Below are 13,348 nucleotides of genomic sequence, written 5' to 3' on the forward strand. Positions count from 1 at the left end.
GGATTTTCATACGCATACAGATTTACACCACTAGTTCCTTCAACAAAAGTATGCTGTGACAACAGGAAAAACGCATTGGAATTTTCCTATTGTATCTTACGGTAGGAAAACGATGCTAAGTAAAGTCAAAAATAAATATTTAGTGTTATTCCTATAAAAATTTTAAAATAGTTAAATTCGTTTATTTACTATCGCTGGTAACACTCGTCGTTCTTAAACGTTTTCGTCATTTTTGAATGAGTCATTGCACGACAAGAACGTGTGGTATAACGTGTTTCGGTTGGAGTTCAAACGTCAAACGTGTACTACTTGCCGTACAAGTTTAAAGTTTGAACTTCGGCCGCAACCTCTCTAATAGCATCAATGGCCAAACGGAAGTTCGGTCGTGGGTTCGCGTCTCGCTCGGGTTTTCTCCACGTCTGTAACGCCTGAATAAGGCCAATACCCTTAAAAGACCACGGGTCGAATAATCCTCAGGAATTTTTCGGGGGGTGGTCCGCTCGGATATGTCGGGCCCCGTCCCTCACCACCCGGTCGCCCATTGTGGGCCTGGCCGAACCCATAATGGGCCTACTAAAAGAGGCCCTCTTAGTACCCACAGGGCGGAAAGAGTTAAAAAAAAAGCGACCCTTAAAAGACCTCCCGGAAGGCATTATTTCTGCGCGTTATGCCACTGTAATAAACGTATCCAACTACTAATATTAGAGTCAATATATATACTGGTCCTTGCGCTGCCAATATCGCCAATGTTACGATACTACTGAAATAATAAATATTTCTGTCACTTCAAGCGCTTCAATCGCATCAAGGCGTAAGTTTGGCTCGAGCATAAGAAGAGTCAACTGTAAACATTCGAAATTCTATTAATATATGAAATTTTCTCGTTTAAACTCAGATGTTGCTTTTGTCTTTTTTAAAAGGACTGCTTATAACTACTGTTTAATTTGGTTTTGAACATTATTTATTCGTAAATGCCGTTAATATCTATGTTTGTATTAACTGTCACTTTCACTATTTTAGACTTTAAATTGATTAGACTGTTGTTTGCTTAAAATTTGTGTTAATTTTTAAATTTTTTGGGAGTTTTTGTTAAGATTAAGAAAAGGTAGTAAAAAAATTTATAGTTAAGCCTGTATATACATTATTAATATGGGATGCCTTCGGGATTTCCGAGAACTCTGAGTCAGGAAGAAAAGGGGTTAATAATGAGATAGAGAGAGATTAAAGTTGAGCGAAAAAAAGTTAGGAACAGGTTAGATAAGGGGATTAAAAGTCAGTAGATTTAGTTCTTGGATTTCAAATATAGACTGTTAGAGGAAAAAGAGGAAATTCCAACTATTTAGACAACATATTCAACATATTTACAGACACATAATAACTTAGGGGTAATTAGAATATGATGAGTTAAAGGTTGACAAATAAAATAGGTAAAGGTAGGATGACAAGAGTTCAGACAGTATTATTAGATATTGACATTGAAGGTGATTAGTGATGACATGAAGGCTAAAAGGAAGACATTTTAGTGATATTTTAAACTTATATAAATAAAGGATAGGTGTAGTAGGCCATCAATAAATCTTCATTCATATTCTACTTTTGATAGTGCAGAATATTATATAAATTACCAAAGTATGTAGAGCCAATGAGAGTGTCATAAGAAACGTAATTTCTCATGTCAAAAGTATAAAACTACTTCATCCCAATTACTATTTCTCACTATACTGAATCAAGTAAAATTGTATAGCTTTATGTAGAGTTGTAGAATTGCAGTACTTTATGTAGAGTTAAAGATAAATTATTTTAAAAATAGTTTGTCTTTATCTGGATTAAATTTCTATGGCTATTTACATGTATTAGAGGATAAGCTATGGTTTTCCCAATTGTCATACATATGTAATAAAACAAAACAGTAAAATTCAAATTTATTTACTTACTTTACCATTACCTATTTATTAAACAGATATAATATATTATACACAGAACATTATGTACAAAACTTTCATTCACAATACGTAGCAATATAGGGGTAGACCGGGGCAACTTCGGCATGTTAAGAATAAGTTAAATTTTGTGTAATAAACACTGCTGTAAACTGAAATAAAAGCGTTGTTTATTGTCTACCAGAATGTAACCTTACCATAGAACTGGTTAAAATCAGTTTGGAAATAAAAATAATTATAATAATAACAACTTTATAAAGAGATAGCGATTGCCGAAGTTGCCCCCATACCAGGGGCAACTTCGGCAACAGTAATGGAGCAAGACAGGGAGGTATATAAATTTGTGTTATTAACAGTGTATACGTTGGAATTCACTATTGAAACAAAGAAATACTCTTCCAAAGACCTATTTAATATTATAACAACGAAATACAAGATCAAAGGCATATTTAAGTAAAGAAAATGTAAAAAAAATTAATTACGAAAAAAATGAAACAGATAATAAATGAAAACATTATAATGCAAGTTAAAAGCAATATAAAGTAAAATGAATTAGTGAACTCAAATAAACAGTAGAAATGAAATATGCTTAACAGCAAATTGTTTAAGATAGGCAACGCTGCCGAAGATGCCCCAATAGTGACGATTTAGAAACATTAAGTGGAACCCTGAGAATAGGGTACTAAGCCATGATCTGGTCACGTAAATAAGTTAATGCTTTATCCTTCTAACAGGAAAAGCAACTTTCGTTATTATGGAATTACTGTATAACAAAACATGCCAATTCCATATAAATGGAAGCAAAATATTACATGAAATTGAATGAAAATGACAATTTACTTGTTAATTCAACTGCGCTTGTTGGAGAAAAATACAAACACCCCACTCAAGCCACTAATAAAACTCAACTGCCTAACCTCTAAAGAGAGTCTCCTTTTATTTTGTTTCTAAGAAAATGCGATTGACGAACTTGCCCCGTATGCCGAAGTTGCCCCGGTCTCCCCTAACAGTTTTTAACATTATAAAAGAGCTTCTTGTCTTGAAAATTGTTGAAACTAATATCTCAAATACTATAGTAGAGATAATAGAGACTTATCACAATGCTACTGGTAACATTAAAACGACAGAAGATTGCATTCTGATGCTAGAAATGTCACTTTTATGTTATCAGTAGCAGTGTGGCAAGTCTCTGTTATCTCTACTATAGTATTTGAGATATTAGTCTTAATAGTTTTAAACAGATATCTATTTAAAACCTTGATATTAGCCAACTTAATATCGTAATATTAGATAATAAAGACAGAAATTTTTCCAGTTCAATGAGAGTGACTAAAAAGTTGTAAATTTTGGAAATTTTCGTGGACACTGGTCCTAAAACGAATTAGAAAACAAACGACGGACAATCTACTTAGTATTAATTAACGTAATTAAAACACACGTAAAATTTATTGACAACAGATGTCAGCACTTGACTGCATCGTCTTGTCTATCGTCAGTTTTACATATATTTGTCTATCGTCTGTTTTACATATTTTTGTCCAGGTGGTGTTTTGTTGACTTAAAAATAAATTATTTCATTTTTCGCATATTCATGCAATAATATTACTATAATAAGTTCATTTATGCTATAATAATACAGGATTTCCTAAACATAAATACGATTAAACGACTATATCACATCTCTACAGAACCGAAAATTCTATGCGGTATAACTATATGAGGAACTATATCGTTAACCGTCTGCAAACACAACAAAATCACCTAATGAGAGCCATCATCAAATTCAACTACTACGAATCAACTTCCAATTGTTATCAACAAGAAAAAATCGACAACATAAAACCTTTATACGTAAAGCAAACTATACTTTTCTCCTTTAAATTTATAAAACTTAAAACGCATAACAGTTATCTTCTAAGCATTTTCGAAAATCATCGCAGGAAGGAAAACTACTGCCATCGTCTAAATTATAACTTCTTAAAACCCTCAACAAAACTTTCGATTGGACGAACTGACTCAGTCTTTCAAATGATAAAATACTGGAACTTGTTACATAGAAATTTTCAAGAAATAACTAACAAGAATAAATTTAACCCAAACATAAGAAAAACCCTCTCAGTCAGATCTTCAAAGTAAGAACGTTCTAACCGAAAACAAGAACGGAAAAAAAAGAAAAAAATCAACGATTCTGCTGATCAAAAACTTTTTCCTGCATAATCAATTCTAACAATGATAATTGATATACACCGAAAAGAAAAGAGGGAAGAAGGGCGAAGTAAATTTTCCGAAGGGTTTTTGGCTACAACGGATCACTTATGCCTTTTCTGTTTTAATGCCGGAAATTACTTTGTTCACTTTTTTTTTTTTTTTTTTTTTTTTTTTTTTGTTAATTTTCTAATGTTTGGTTTGTTTTGTATTTTTGTGGCACCTCAAAAAGGCCAAATGGCCACAGTGTCTTTTGAGATTAATCTCAAACATCATGCCATTTTAAATATGGATTAAAATCAACATGTAACAACGTACGATAATTCGATAAATAATTAATAATTTTACTCTGCTTTTAAATAGCCTAATCTCTTTCGTGTCTTAAGAAAAAAATAGAGTTATATATATTTATCTGAAGACATTAGACATCTTTTGTTGCATCTGACTAATATTTATCATCATAATATATATCATATTAGTAATAATTTAATAGATAATGTATATAAAATTATAATAAATATTGTAATTTGAAACCGACTCATTATTATGTCACTGGCCATATTAAATGAGTTAATGATAAAATAATAGAATAATTAATTTTTGTATTTATTATTATTTTTGACTATACGTTCTGTAACGTAACTGTCATAACCTTTATAGGTTCATTTTATTCATTTTGAACGTCATTTCTCATGTTTTTTCATTTTAACAAGTGAATTTCTCTGTGATATTATTTGGAACTTTCGAAAATATTATGAAAGTACTAAAATTAATTGTACATTATTTAACGATAAAGTGTTGACACTGAGTACCGATCTAATACACGTTTCATCTATTGTTTTAATGAAAACATTTTATTTCCAAACAAAAGTCTTTATATGGAATTAGTCACATATCTTACATAAATTATATGTATAATATTGTTATATAACTTTAGTGAAAAAATAAAATCATATTTTTTTGTAAATTTAGATAACAACTTTATAATTATTTAATAATTTAGGGACTACAGGAATTTCATCTGAATTTTAAAGTAATTCGATCATTTATTACTTTAGTTTTTAAAAATTGACTGGGGATTTGTTGTAGAACGTTACGGTATTACCGGAAACGTAACTAATGCAAAGTTTATCAACCTGTAGTCCGGGGACTGCTTCAAAAGCTCGGTTAAATCACGTGATAGGAATATGACGTCACTGATATATCACGTGATGTCTCCAAAGTTTAGCTAATTCCTCCGCGAGAAGATTAAGTTATCAGGAAACACGTTAGAGATGCGAGGCGTGGCCGAGACGAGTGAGTAGTCACGTGACCGAAGGGAACCGAGAAATGTCACGTGACACGTTTCGTACGCGTCCGCCATCTAATGTACCGCTCTGCGACGACATCGTGCTTAAGCATTGGCGTCTTCGAACGGGGTACACTCGATAAGTATTCCGACAATTTTTTGTTTATAGCATATTTTATATCGCTAATTTCCAACAAATTATACGTGTTTTGGACGTGATTGAGTCAAATTAGTCTAGAAATTATTAATTTTCTGGAAGAAAACTTCTGAAATAGCCGTACCCCCAATCAGCACAAGTGCCTTATCTATTTGAGTTTTGGCGCGAAACGTGCTCTCAGGCCGGTGGTCCCGCAGCGTTGGCGTTTTTCTGGATTCCTAACCAACCCATTACTCTCAGGTAGGAGCATTTTTCGGCTATTCGGTGTAGTGGTCCCTCCACGTTCGGAGATGACGTCCTCTCTGCGCGGACGTCCTCAGTTGCGTCTACCGGAAACGGCGGCGGGCTCGTTCTCGGAGGAGTTTCGATTCATTTCTCCTATCACGGAACTGGAGAAACTGGACTCCATCCGTCAATCTCTCCGCTCTGACCAAATATACACGGTCTTTTTGGAGGGTCAGGATCCCCTCCACCGTCTACATCCGGCAGAACTTCATAAGGCCCTCCAATCGCACTTCTCCAATCCAAACAGGATTCTAGTCATTCGTTACTCTCGGGCTGGATTTCTTATAGTGAAATGCCGGGATTCTCTGACGGCAGAAGAGACTCTCTGCATTACAACCATAGCCGGGATTCCAGCACGGGCCCGTTTGGCGCCAGATTGCGCCCTTTCCGCTTATCTCCTGCACGGCGTGGACATGTCCATCTCAGCTAAGAAGATACACGATATTCTCTCCGACAACAACATACCGGTGATCAAAATACGTCGATTCACTCGGAAGGAAGGAGACATAGTTTTGTCCCTAGTCCACTGTCTACTTCTCTGTGGCCAGTGCGGCCCCTTTGGCGACTGTTATCCTTTACTACCAGAGATATCGCTGCAAACGCTACATTCCCCACCCGCGTCAATGTGGCCGGTGCCTTTCTTTCGGCCATACGGCACAGTCGTGTCGAGGCCGACGCAAATGTATCAAATGTGGCGCAGACCACGAATCAGCTAACTGTGAAGCTGAGTATCGTGCGTGGGGGGACCACAAGCGGACTCCCCCCACTGCTCGGATTACCAGAGAGAGGCTCGATTATTAAAACAATGCATCACCCGCCGATGTTCCTATCAGGACGCAAAGAGATCGCAAAGCGGCCAACCCACATCATATGCGAAAGTGGCTTCACTACCAAAGCCGATACAAAATGAGTTGGCTTCTCGCCAGCCAGGGACAAAAGTCTACCCGCGTCCCCCTAAAGTCAACAGACGATTTCCTGACCTTGTCAAAAAGAATCTCTCAACTAGAATCCACAGTTGAAGCGTTGCGTGTGGAGATTTGTCACCTCCACGAAATACTTCGATCTTACCCTACAATTCCAGACCAGGAGGTCTACATATCTGAACACGAGCCAAGCACAGACAAACCGATGGCAGCACCATTGCCATTCAAACAGCCATCTCAACAGTCGGGATCAACTGCACAACCCTCTCATCCAAAAAAGAAAAAAAGGTCCAAAACCTTGTCAAGCGGCCGCTTCGGCTACATCAGACACAGGCGGTCTTCAATCTGATATAGACCTACCCTATCCCGCTGGCCCATCTAGAGCAACCACTCTGTATGATTTAGACATTACTTCCCCGGCCGAACAGGCCAAAATACATAGACATCAGTCAAAAACTCAATCAACAAATGTCTAACATGGCTGGAAGTCAGAATAACTTCCGTATAGTGCAGTGGAACGCGAGAGGTATACGCCCTAAACGAGATCTCCTCTTTGCGTCGCCATGGTTGCGTGAGACCGATGTATTACTTATCCAGAAACGTGGCTGACGCTGGAGTCGACCTTCTCTCTCCTGGGGTTCACGTTGTTCCGTCGGGATCGCCCCTCAACCCAGGGGGGAGGTCTCCTGACAGCTATAGCCAATCGGTGGCCAGCCCGCCACAACCCGCCCAGCTCCGTCATCACAGGTACAGAGGTTCGGGAGACCCAAGTGTTCATAACAGGGTCCCCCCTAACTTTAGTCAATGTTTATGCTGTTTATGCTTTAGTCAATGGAGTAAATCCAGAGATTTCACTGGATGACCTCTTACCAGTTGATCGTCGCCTCTGCCTATGTTGGGATTGGAATGCACACCATCCTCATTGGGATGCCTCGTGCATCTGCCCTGACGCTTCAGGTCGGGCATTATTTGATTGGCTCTCGTCAGCAAACGTATGCTGCTGGAACACAGGGGGAGCCGACCCACTTCCATCCCAACGGCTCATCGGCCATTGACATATCTTTTGGCTCCCCAGACTTACTGGGCTCAACAATATGGCAACCAAGTCAAGACACCTTCACTAGTGATCACACTCCAATATTCATTACAATCACAATTCCGGGCACCCATCGAGCGCGGATTCCTCGACGCCTACACTATACTACAAACTGGAGTAAATATTCCGGCTATCTAGACCAGAGCTGGTCTCCAGATGAAAATCAACCCGATTCATATTGGGACTTTGTTGACCATCTCCAAGAGGCGGTGGTGGCCAATACCACGTTCCGCTCTCTCTCTGTGTTGGGACAACCACTGTGGTGGACCATTGAATGCAGCCAGATAAGAGCAAAGAAACGTCGTGCCTTCTGCCAAGCACACAAATTAGCTTCTCTTGACTGGTGGTACCGGTACAAATTCTATGGGGCTCTACTCAGAAGAAAATCTCACCAATCTTGACGGGAGTGGTGGGGGCGCCTAGGTGCCTCCCCTCCATTCCAGTCCACTCTCTACCAGATATTTCGTCTCCTGACGACACCACAGGCACCCGAGGAGACCCACAACATCATTCAGACCTCGGATACTTTATTAACTCCAACACAACAAGCAGACGCCCTAGCTTCCTTTTTCGGGCGAGCCCGTCAGACGGGTTTTTTCGCTCCTCTAGGGACCCCTCGTCAGAGGCCTCTCATAATTGATGATAGTCTATTCAATAAGATAGAACTCTACACGACTCTTCGCAAGATCAGATCAACTACTCCAGGTCCAGACAGGGTGAGGGCCCTAGCGTTACGGGCTCTCTCCTCCGTGGGCCTCTCTATCTTACTGGACCGTTTGAACGATATCTGGATCTCTGGGACCTGTCCCCCAGATTGGTCTTCAGCCATCATTATTCCAATAGCAAAACAAGGCCGCTTAGCGACGTCTTGCTCCTCATATCGGCCCATCTCCCTAACTTCCCACATCACCAAACTGTTTGAACGGATGATTCTGTATTGTATCTTGAACCTGGTCGTACATACCTTCTTCCATAGTCATCACTTTCGCTTTCTTCCATACCGAGGGGTGGAGGAAGTGCTAGTGGTACTACACCATCATATAGCGGTAGCCTGAGCGAGACGTCATTAGGTGTATCTGGTCGCCCTTGATTTAGAGGGGAGCCTACGATTCAGTGTGCCAGGAGGGGCTCCTGGCAAAACTGGAATATTTTGGCATCAGAGGGAGGTTGCTCACTTGGATCTCATCGTTTCTCCGCAATCGTACATTCCAAGTCCGCTGGCGGGGTGTTTTATCAGCACCTCACGCCTTTCCGCATGGTGTTCTGCAGGGAAGCGTTCTCGCCCCTGTCCTTTTCACTTTTTATATGGCAGACCTATGGACAGCACTCCCAGCCAATGTAACGGCAATTCTTTACGCTGATGATCTTTATCTTCTAACCACAAGCACTAGCCCTACCCAAGCCGCTTGCCGCATCCAGACGGCTCTTCACCACCTCGAACACTGGGCAACAACATGGAGCCTGTCATTCTCAGCCACCAAAAGTGCAACTATAGATTTCTCTCCGAAAATCCACCGCCCACCTATAGCACTGTCTCTAAACTCGGAAATCATTCCCCAACGTTTGTCATTACGTATCTTAGGTATTTATTTCTCTCATTTACGTGGTGTGTACACGAAACCTTCCTGCAATCGAAACTGACTCGCGCAAGCTCCTTATTAAAATATTTCGCCTCGCGCCGGAATGGTGCCAGAAAGTTGACATTCTTCATCTAGTATACACGGTTCTAAGTCCTACGGCAACCTTCAGCGCTCTTCTTCTTGATGGTGCTCCTACCACGATTAGTTGTATCGAAAAACCAATACACACCACTCTTCACACAGCGTTGGGTGTTCCTAAGTCCACCCCTCGTATCTCGCTTTATGCCGAAACAGGCTACATCCCATTACAGACAAAAATACGCCAAAGAGCGATGTCCCAAGCTATTGTTCAAATCTCCAGAGGCCCGTTTAGCCCCCTACACTCAATTTTTCTCACTGCATCCTGTTTGGAATATTATCATTGGCGCCTGTACCAGCGTCCGTACGTTTCCTGGGTTTTATCCCATCTCCGCCGAGAGGGTCCGCCAATGACACGCATCTATCGGCAAAGGCATATGGCACCGAGCACAGTTAGCATTCTTCCTCATCTTTGCCTTGACGAGTTATCATTTTCTACCATTGACCCTCCGGAGGTCAATTGCGCTCGTTTTCAGGAGCTTCTGGAGTCGTCCTGGCAGGGCAAATGTCTCTTGGGGGCAGATGCCTCCAAATCCAGTACCCGTACGGCGATAGGAGTAGTTTTTCCGGCTCACAAACTCCGGGAAACTTTGCTCCTTCACGAGCACTGTAGTGTATTTGGCGCAGAGGCTCTAGGAATAAAACGAGCATTGCAAATCAGCTCCAGCTTCGACAATCCGACTGTCATTCTCTCAGACAGCAAATCAGTCATACAGGTGGTGGGTAATGTTAATTTTTCATCCCCAGCAATAATAATTGACTTAGCAGCCGAAATCAGTTTGCATCCCAAGGCAGTCGAGATTGGGTGGATCTCGGGCCATGTCGGCATTCAAATCAACGAAGCAGCAGACAAGGCGGCAAGAAAAGATAATCCATCCGGCTCTTGGAGGCAGCCCCTCATGGCACACGATCTAATCCGGGCCACACGCGATATTGTTATCAATACCTACATCAACTCCTGGTCTACTAGTCTTAGACAAAAAAGTCGGGATCACCTCCGGCTTTTTGTTCCCTGGCCATATTCGTACGCCTCGTCTCGCTACGCTGAAACCCTCTTGGCCTGCCTTCAAACTGATACAGCCCCGTTAAATGGGTTTCTCTTTTCCAGAGGTCTTTGTCTCTCTCCCGACTGCCCAAACTGTGGCGCTCCGGAAACATCCCGCCATTTTTGGATTACTTGTCCAAAATATAAGGAGGCCCGTCAAGACCTCGGCCGCACTTTATCAATAGATTTAACATTAGTCCAAACCCTCATTCCTATTTACTGGGCTCACGTCGACCTTCCTCCTCGTCAGCATGTGGAAGCTTTAGAACGTTTTATATATCGTTCGAACTTCTTCGTATAATTGTTAAGCGGTGTACATTGGAGAAAAGGCCAACAGGCTAAAATCTCCATATAAACTGGAACAAAGAAGAAGAAGAATGGAAGTCAATGCGGCCCTCTGGGGCAAAGGGAAGGATCACCTCTGGCCTTTCGACAGATGGCCTTACCATCTGGTGTCGACGCGTGGGATGGAGACACTTCTGGCCAAGCTGCGGACGGAGACGGCTCCCCTCAAGGGGTTTTTGCACTCGAGGGAGCTACACCCCACTCACAGTTGCCAGTATTGCGGGGAAGAAGAGACGACGGCGCACTACTGGTTACGCTGTCTGAAGTACACGGCGGCCCGGCAGGAGTTGGGCAAGAGCCTGTCGTTGGACTTTACCTGGTTAGGTCATTGACCCTGCTTTATTGGCCGAATGCGGTCAAAAATCCAAAAGCTCACTTAGCAAGTCTAGAGACTTACATCATATGATCAGGCTGCTTCTCGTAGGAAGGAGGCGCCGTCTATCGGAGAAAAGGCGAATCAAGGCTGTAATCTCCATATGAACCAGGAGGAGGGAGAAAGAAAGAAAGAAAGAATGGAAGTCAATACTGGAGGCCTTACTGAATGTTAGTTTCAAATCTCCGGCAAAGATAATAGATTTAGCAGCTTCGATTCTCTCGTTTCCGGCTCCACTGGAGCTTGTCTGGATGTCTGGGCATAAAGGGATTCTAATTAACGAAGGGGCAGACAGAGCAGCGCAGGGTGGCAGCCTTACCAGCTCTTGGCAGGGGTCTCTTATGCCCTCAGACATTCACCGCCTGATTAGGGACTGGGAATGGAATTCACTAACTGACCGCTGGGCGGCGGCCTACCGGAGTAAGGGGAGGGATCACCTCCGGCCTTTTGATAGTTGGTCGTATCATCATGCCTCGACTTGAGGGATGGAGACACTCCTGGCTAGGCTCTGGATGGAAATGGCACCCTTTAACGGGTTCTTGCATGCTAGGGGGCTTCACCCCACTAACGGGTGCCCACACTGCGGGAAAGAGAAACAACGGCACATTACTGGCCACACTGCTTGAAGTATGCGGCGGCCCGTCGGGAGCTGGGCCACAGTCTGTCAGTGGACTTGACCTTCACCAGGTCGTTGTCCTTGCTTTACTGGCCTAACGCAGGCGTCAATCAAAAGACTCACTTAGTACACCTCGAGAAGTACATAATTCGGACAGGCCGCTTCACGTAGGGAGACGGTGCCGCCTATCGGAGAGAAGGCAAACTAAGGCCAAAATCTCCATATGAAACGGGAAAAAGAAGAATGGAAGTCAAGGATGAAGAACTCAAAGGTGTTGTAAGGTCACAGATTCCAATTTTTTACAAAAATTTTATATTTTTAATTGGATTGTTTCTATGTTTTAAAGAATTGTTTCCTGGGCGATCATGTAGCCTAAAAAGGAAGGCCGGGTCGTCCGAATTTTTATTCTGGAACATTTTAAAGAAATAAATGGTGATCGACCTAGTATTTTTGGAAACAACTACGTCTTTTTATTTTTACAAATACATATATTTTATTGTGTAAAACTAATTATTTTAATTTGAAAAATACCTATGTGAAATTTTTTTTCGAAATTTTCCTATGTTTCATAGTTTTTTCCATGGGTTTGGTTGTCTCTGCCTGTGGCCCTCATGATTAGGCCACACTAGGCTGTCACGGTAATAGAAAGAAAAAATTATGTTTAAACATAGTTTTGTGGGGGCACCGGCCCCAAATACCCTTATGTAAATCCGGCCATATCTGTTAGCCGGTTTCTTGTTTTAATTTTTACTAAATTCATTGCGGGAAAAACTATTCACATACATAAGTTGTAGAAAATAATGTGTGTATAGTAGAAAATAATGTTTGAATTTTTGTTGCATACTTCCTTAAGCTGGGAAATTGATATATTTATTCACATTTTATGCGTCGCGGGCTGCAGGTTGCCTATCCCTGCCCTAAACCATCACTGATGCGCAATTAACTGATTGCCCCTGGAAGTCGGCTTCTTACAGAAACACAGCTTCCCTGTCATCAAACGTCACGGCACGCCACTGATGTAGGATGTTCAGTGCCGCCTTCCTCTAAGCCTAGAAGTTTGACAACGGCTTTTGGAATGTCAGTGGAATCATGCTTGACATTCCAAATGCCATTATCACATCCTACATTCACATTTTGTGTTGAAAACTTCAGCCGCAACCTTGCTAATTTCTTGCTCCATATACTAAATTTTAAAAAATATTAAAATAATTATTAATTTAATACTTAATATGTATTTCTAGTAAAAAAGAATTTGAAAACATCATACAAAAGTGGAAACATAATACAGAAAACAAAGATAACTTTCTTATAACAGAAGCAGAATTATTAGCATTGAAAGATAAGGTACTTAGTATTA

General features: G+C 41.1%; 1 protein-coding gene across 1 annotated transcript; it reads left to right on the plus strand.

Moving 5' to 3' along the window:
- The first annotated feature begins 9,989 nt into the window (after positions 1–9,989).
- On the plus strand, positions 9,990–10,958 carry LOC136978158 (uncharacterized). The gene has a single exon (XM_067273811.1). The coding sequence runs from the start codon at positions 9,990–9,992 to the stop codon at positions 10,956–10,958; it is 969 nt and encodes a 322-aa protein (XP_067129912.1).
- The last annotated feature ends 2,390 nt before the right edge of the window (positions 10,959–13,348 follow it).

This window comes from Centruroides vittatus, unplaced genomic scaffold, assembly GCF_030686945.1.
Source record: "Centruroides vittatus isolate TY-2023 unplaced genomic scaffold, ASM3068694v2 contig_5, whole genome shotgun sequence".
NCBI lineage: Eukaryota > Metazoa > Arthropoda > Arachnida > Scorpiones > Buthidae > Centruroides > Centruroides vittatus.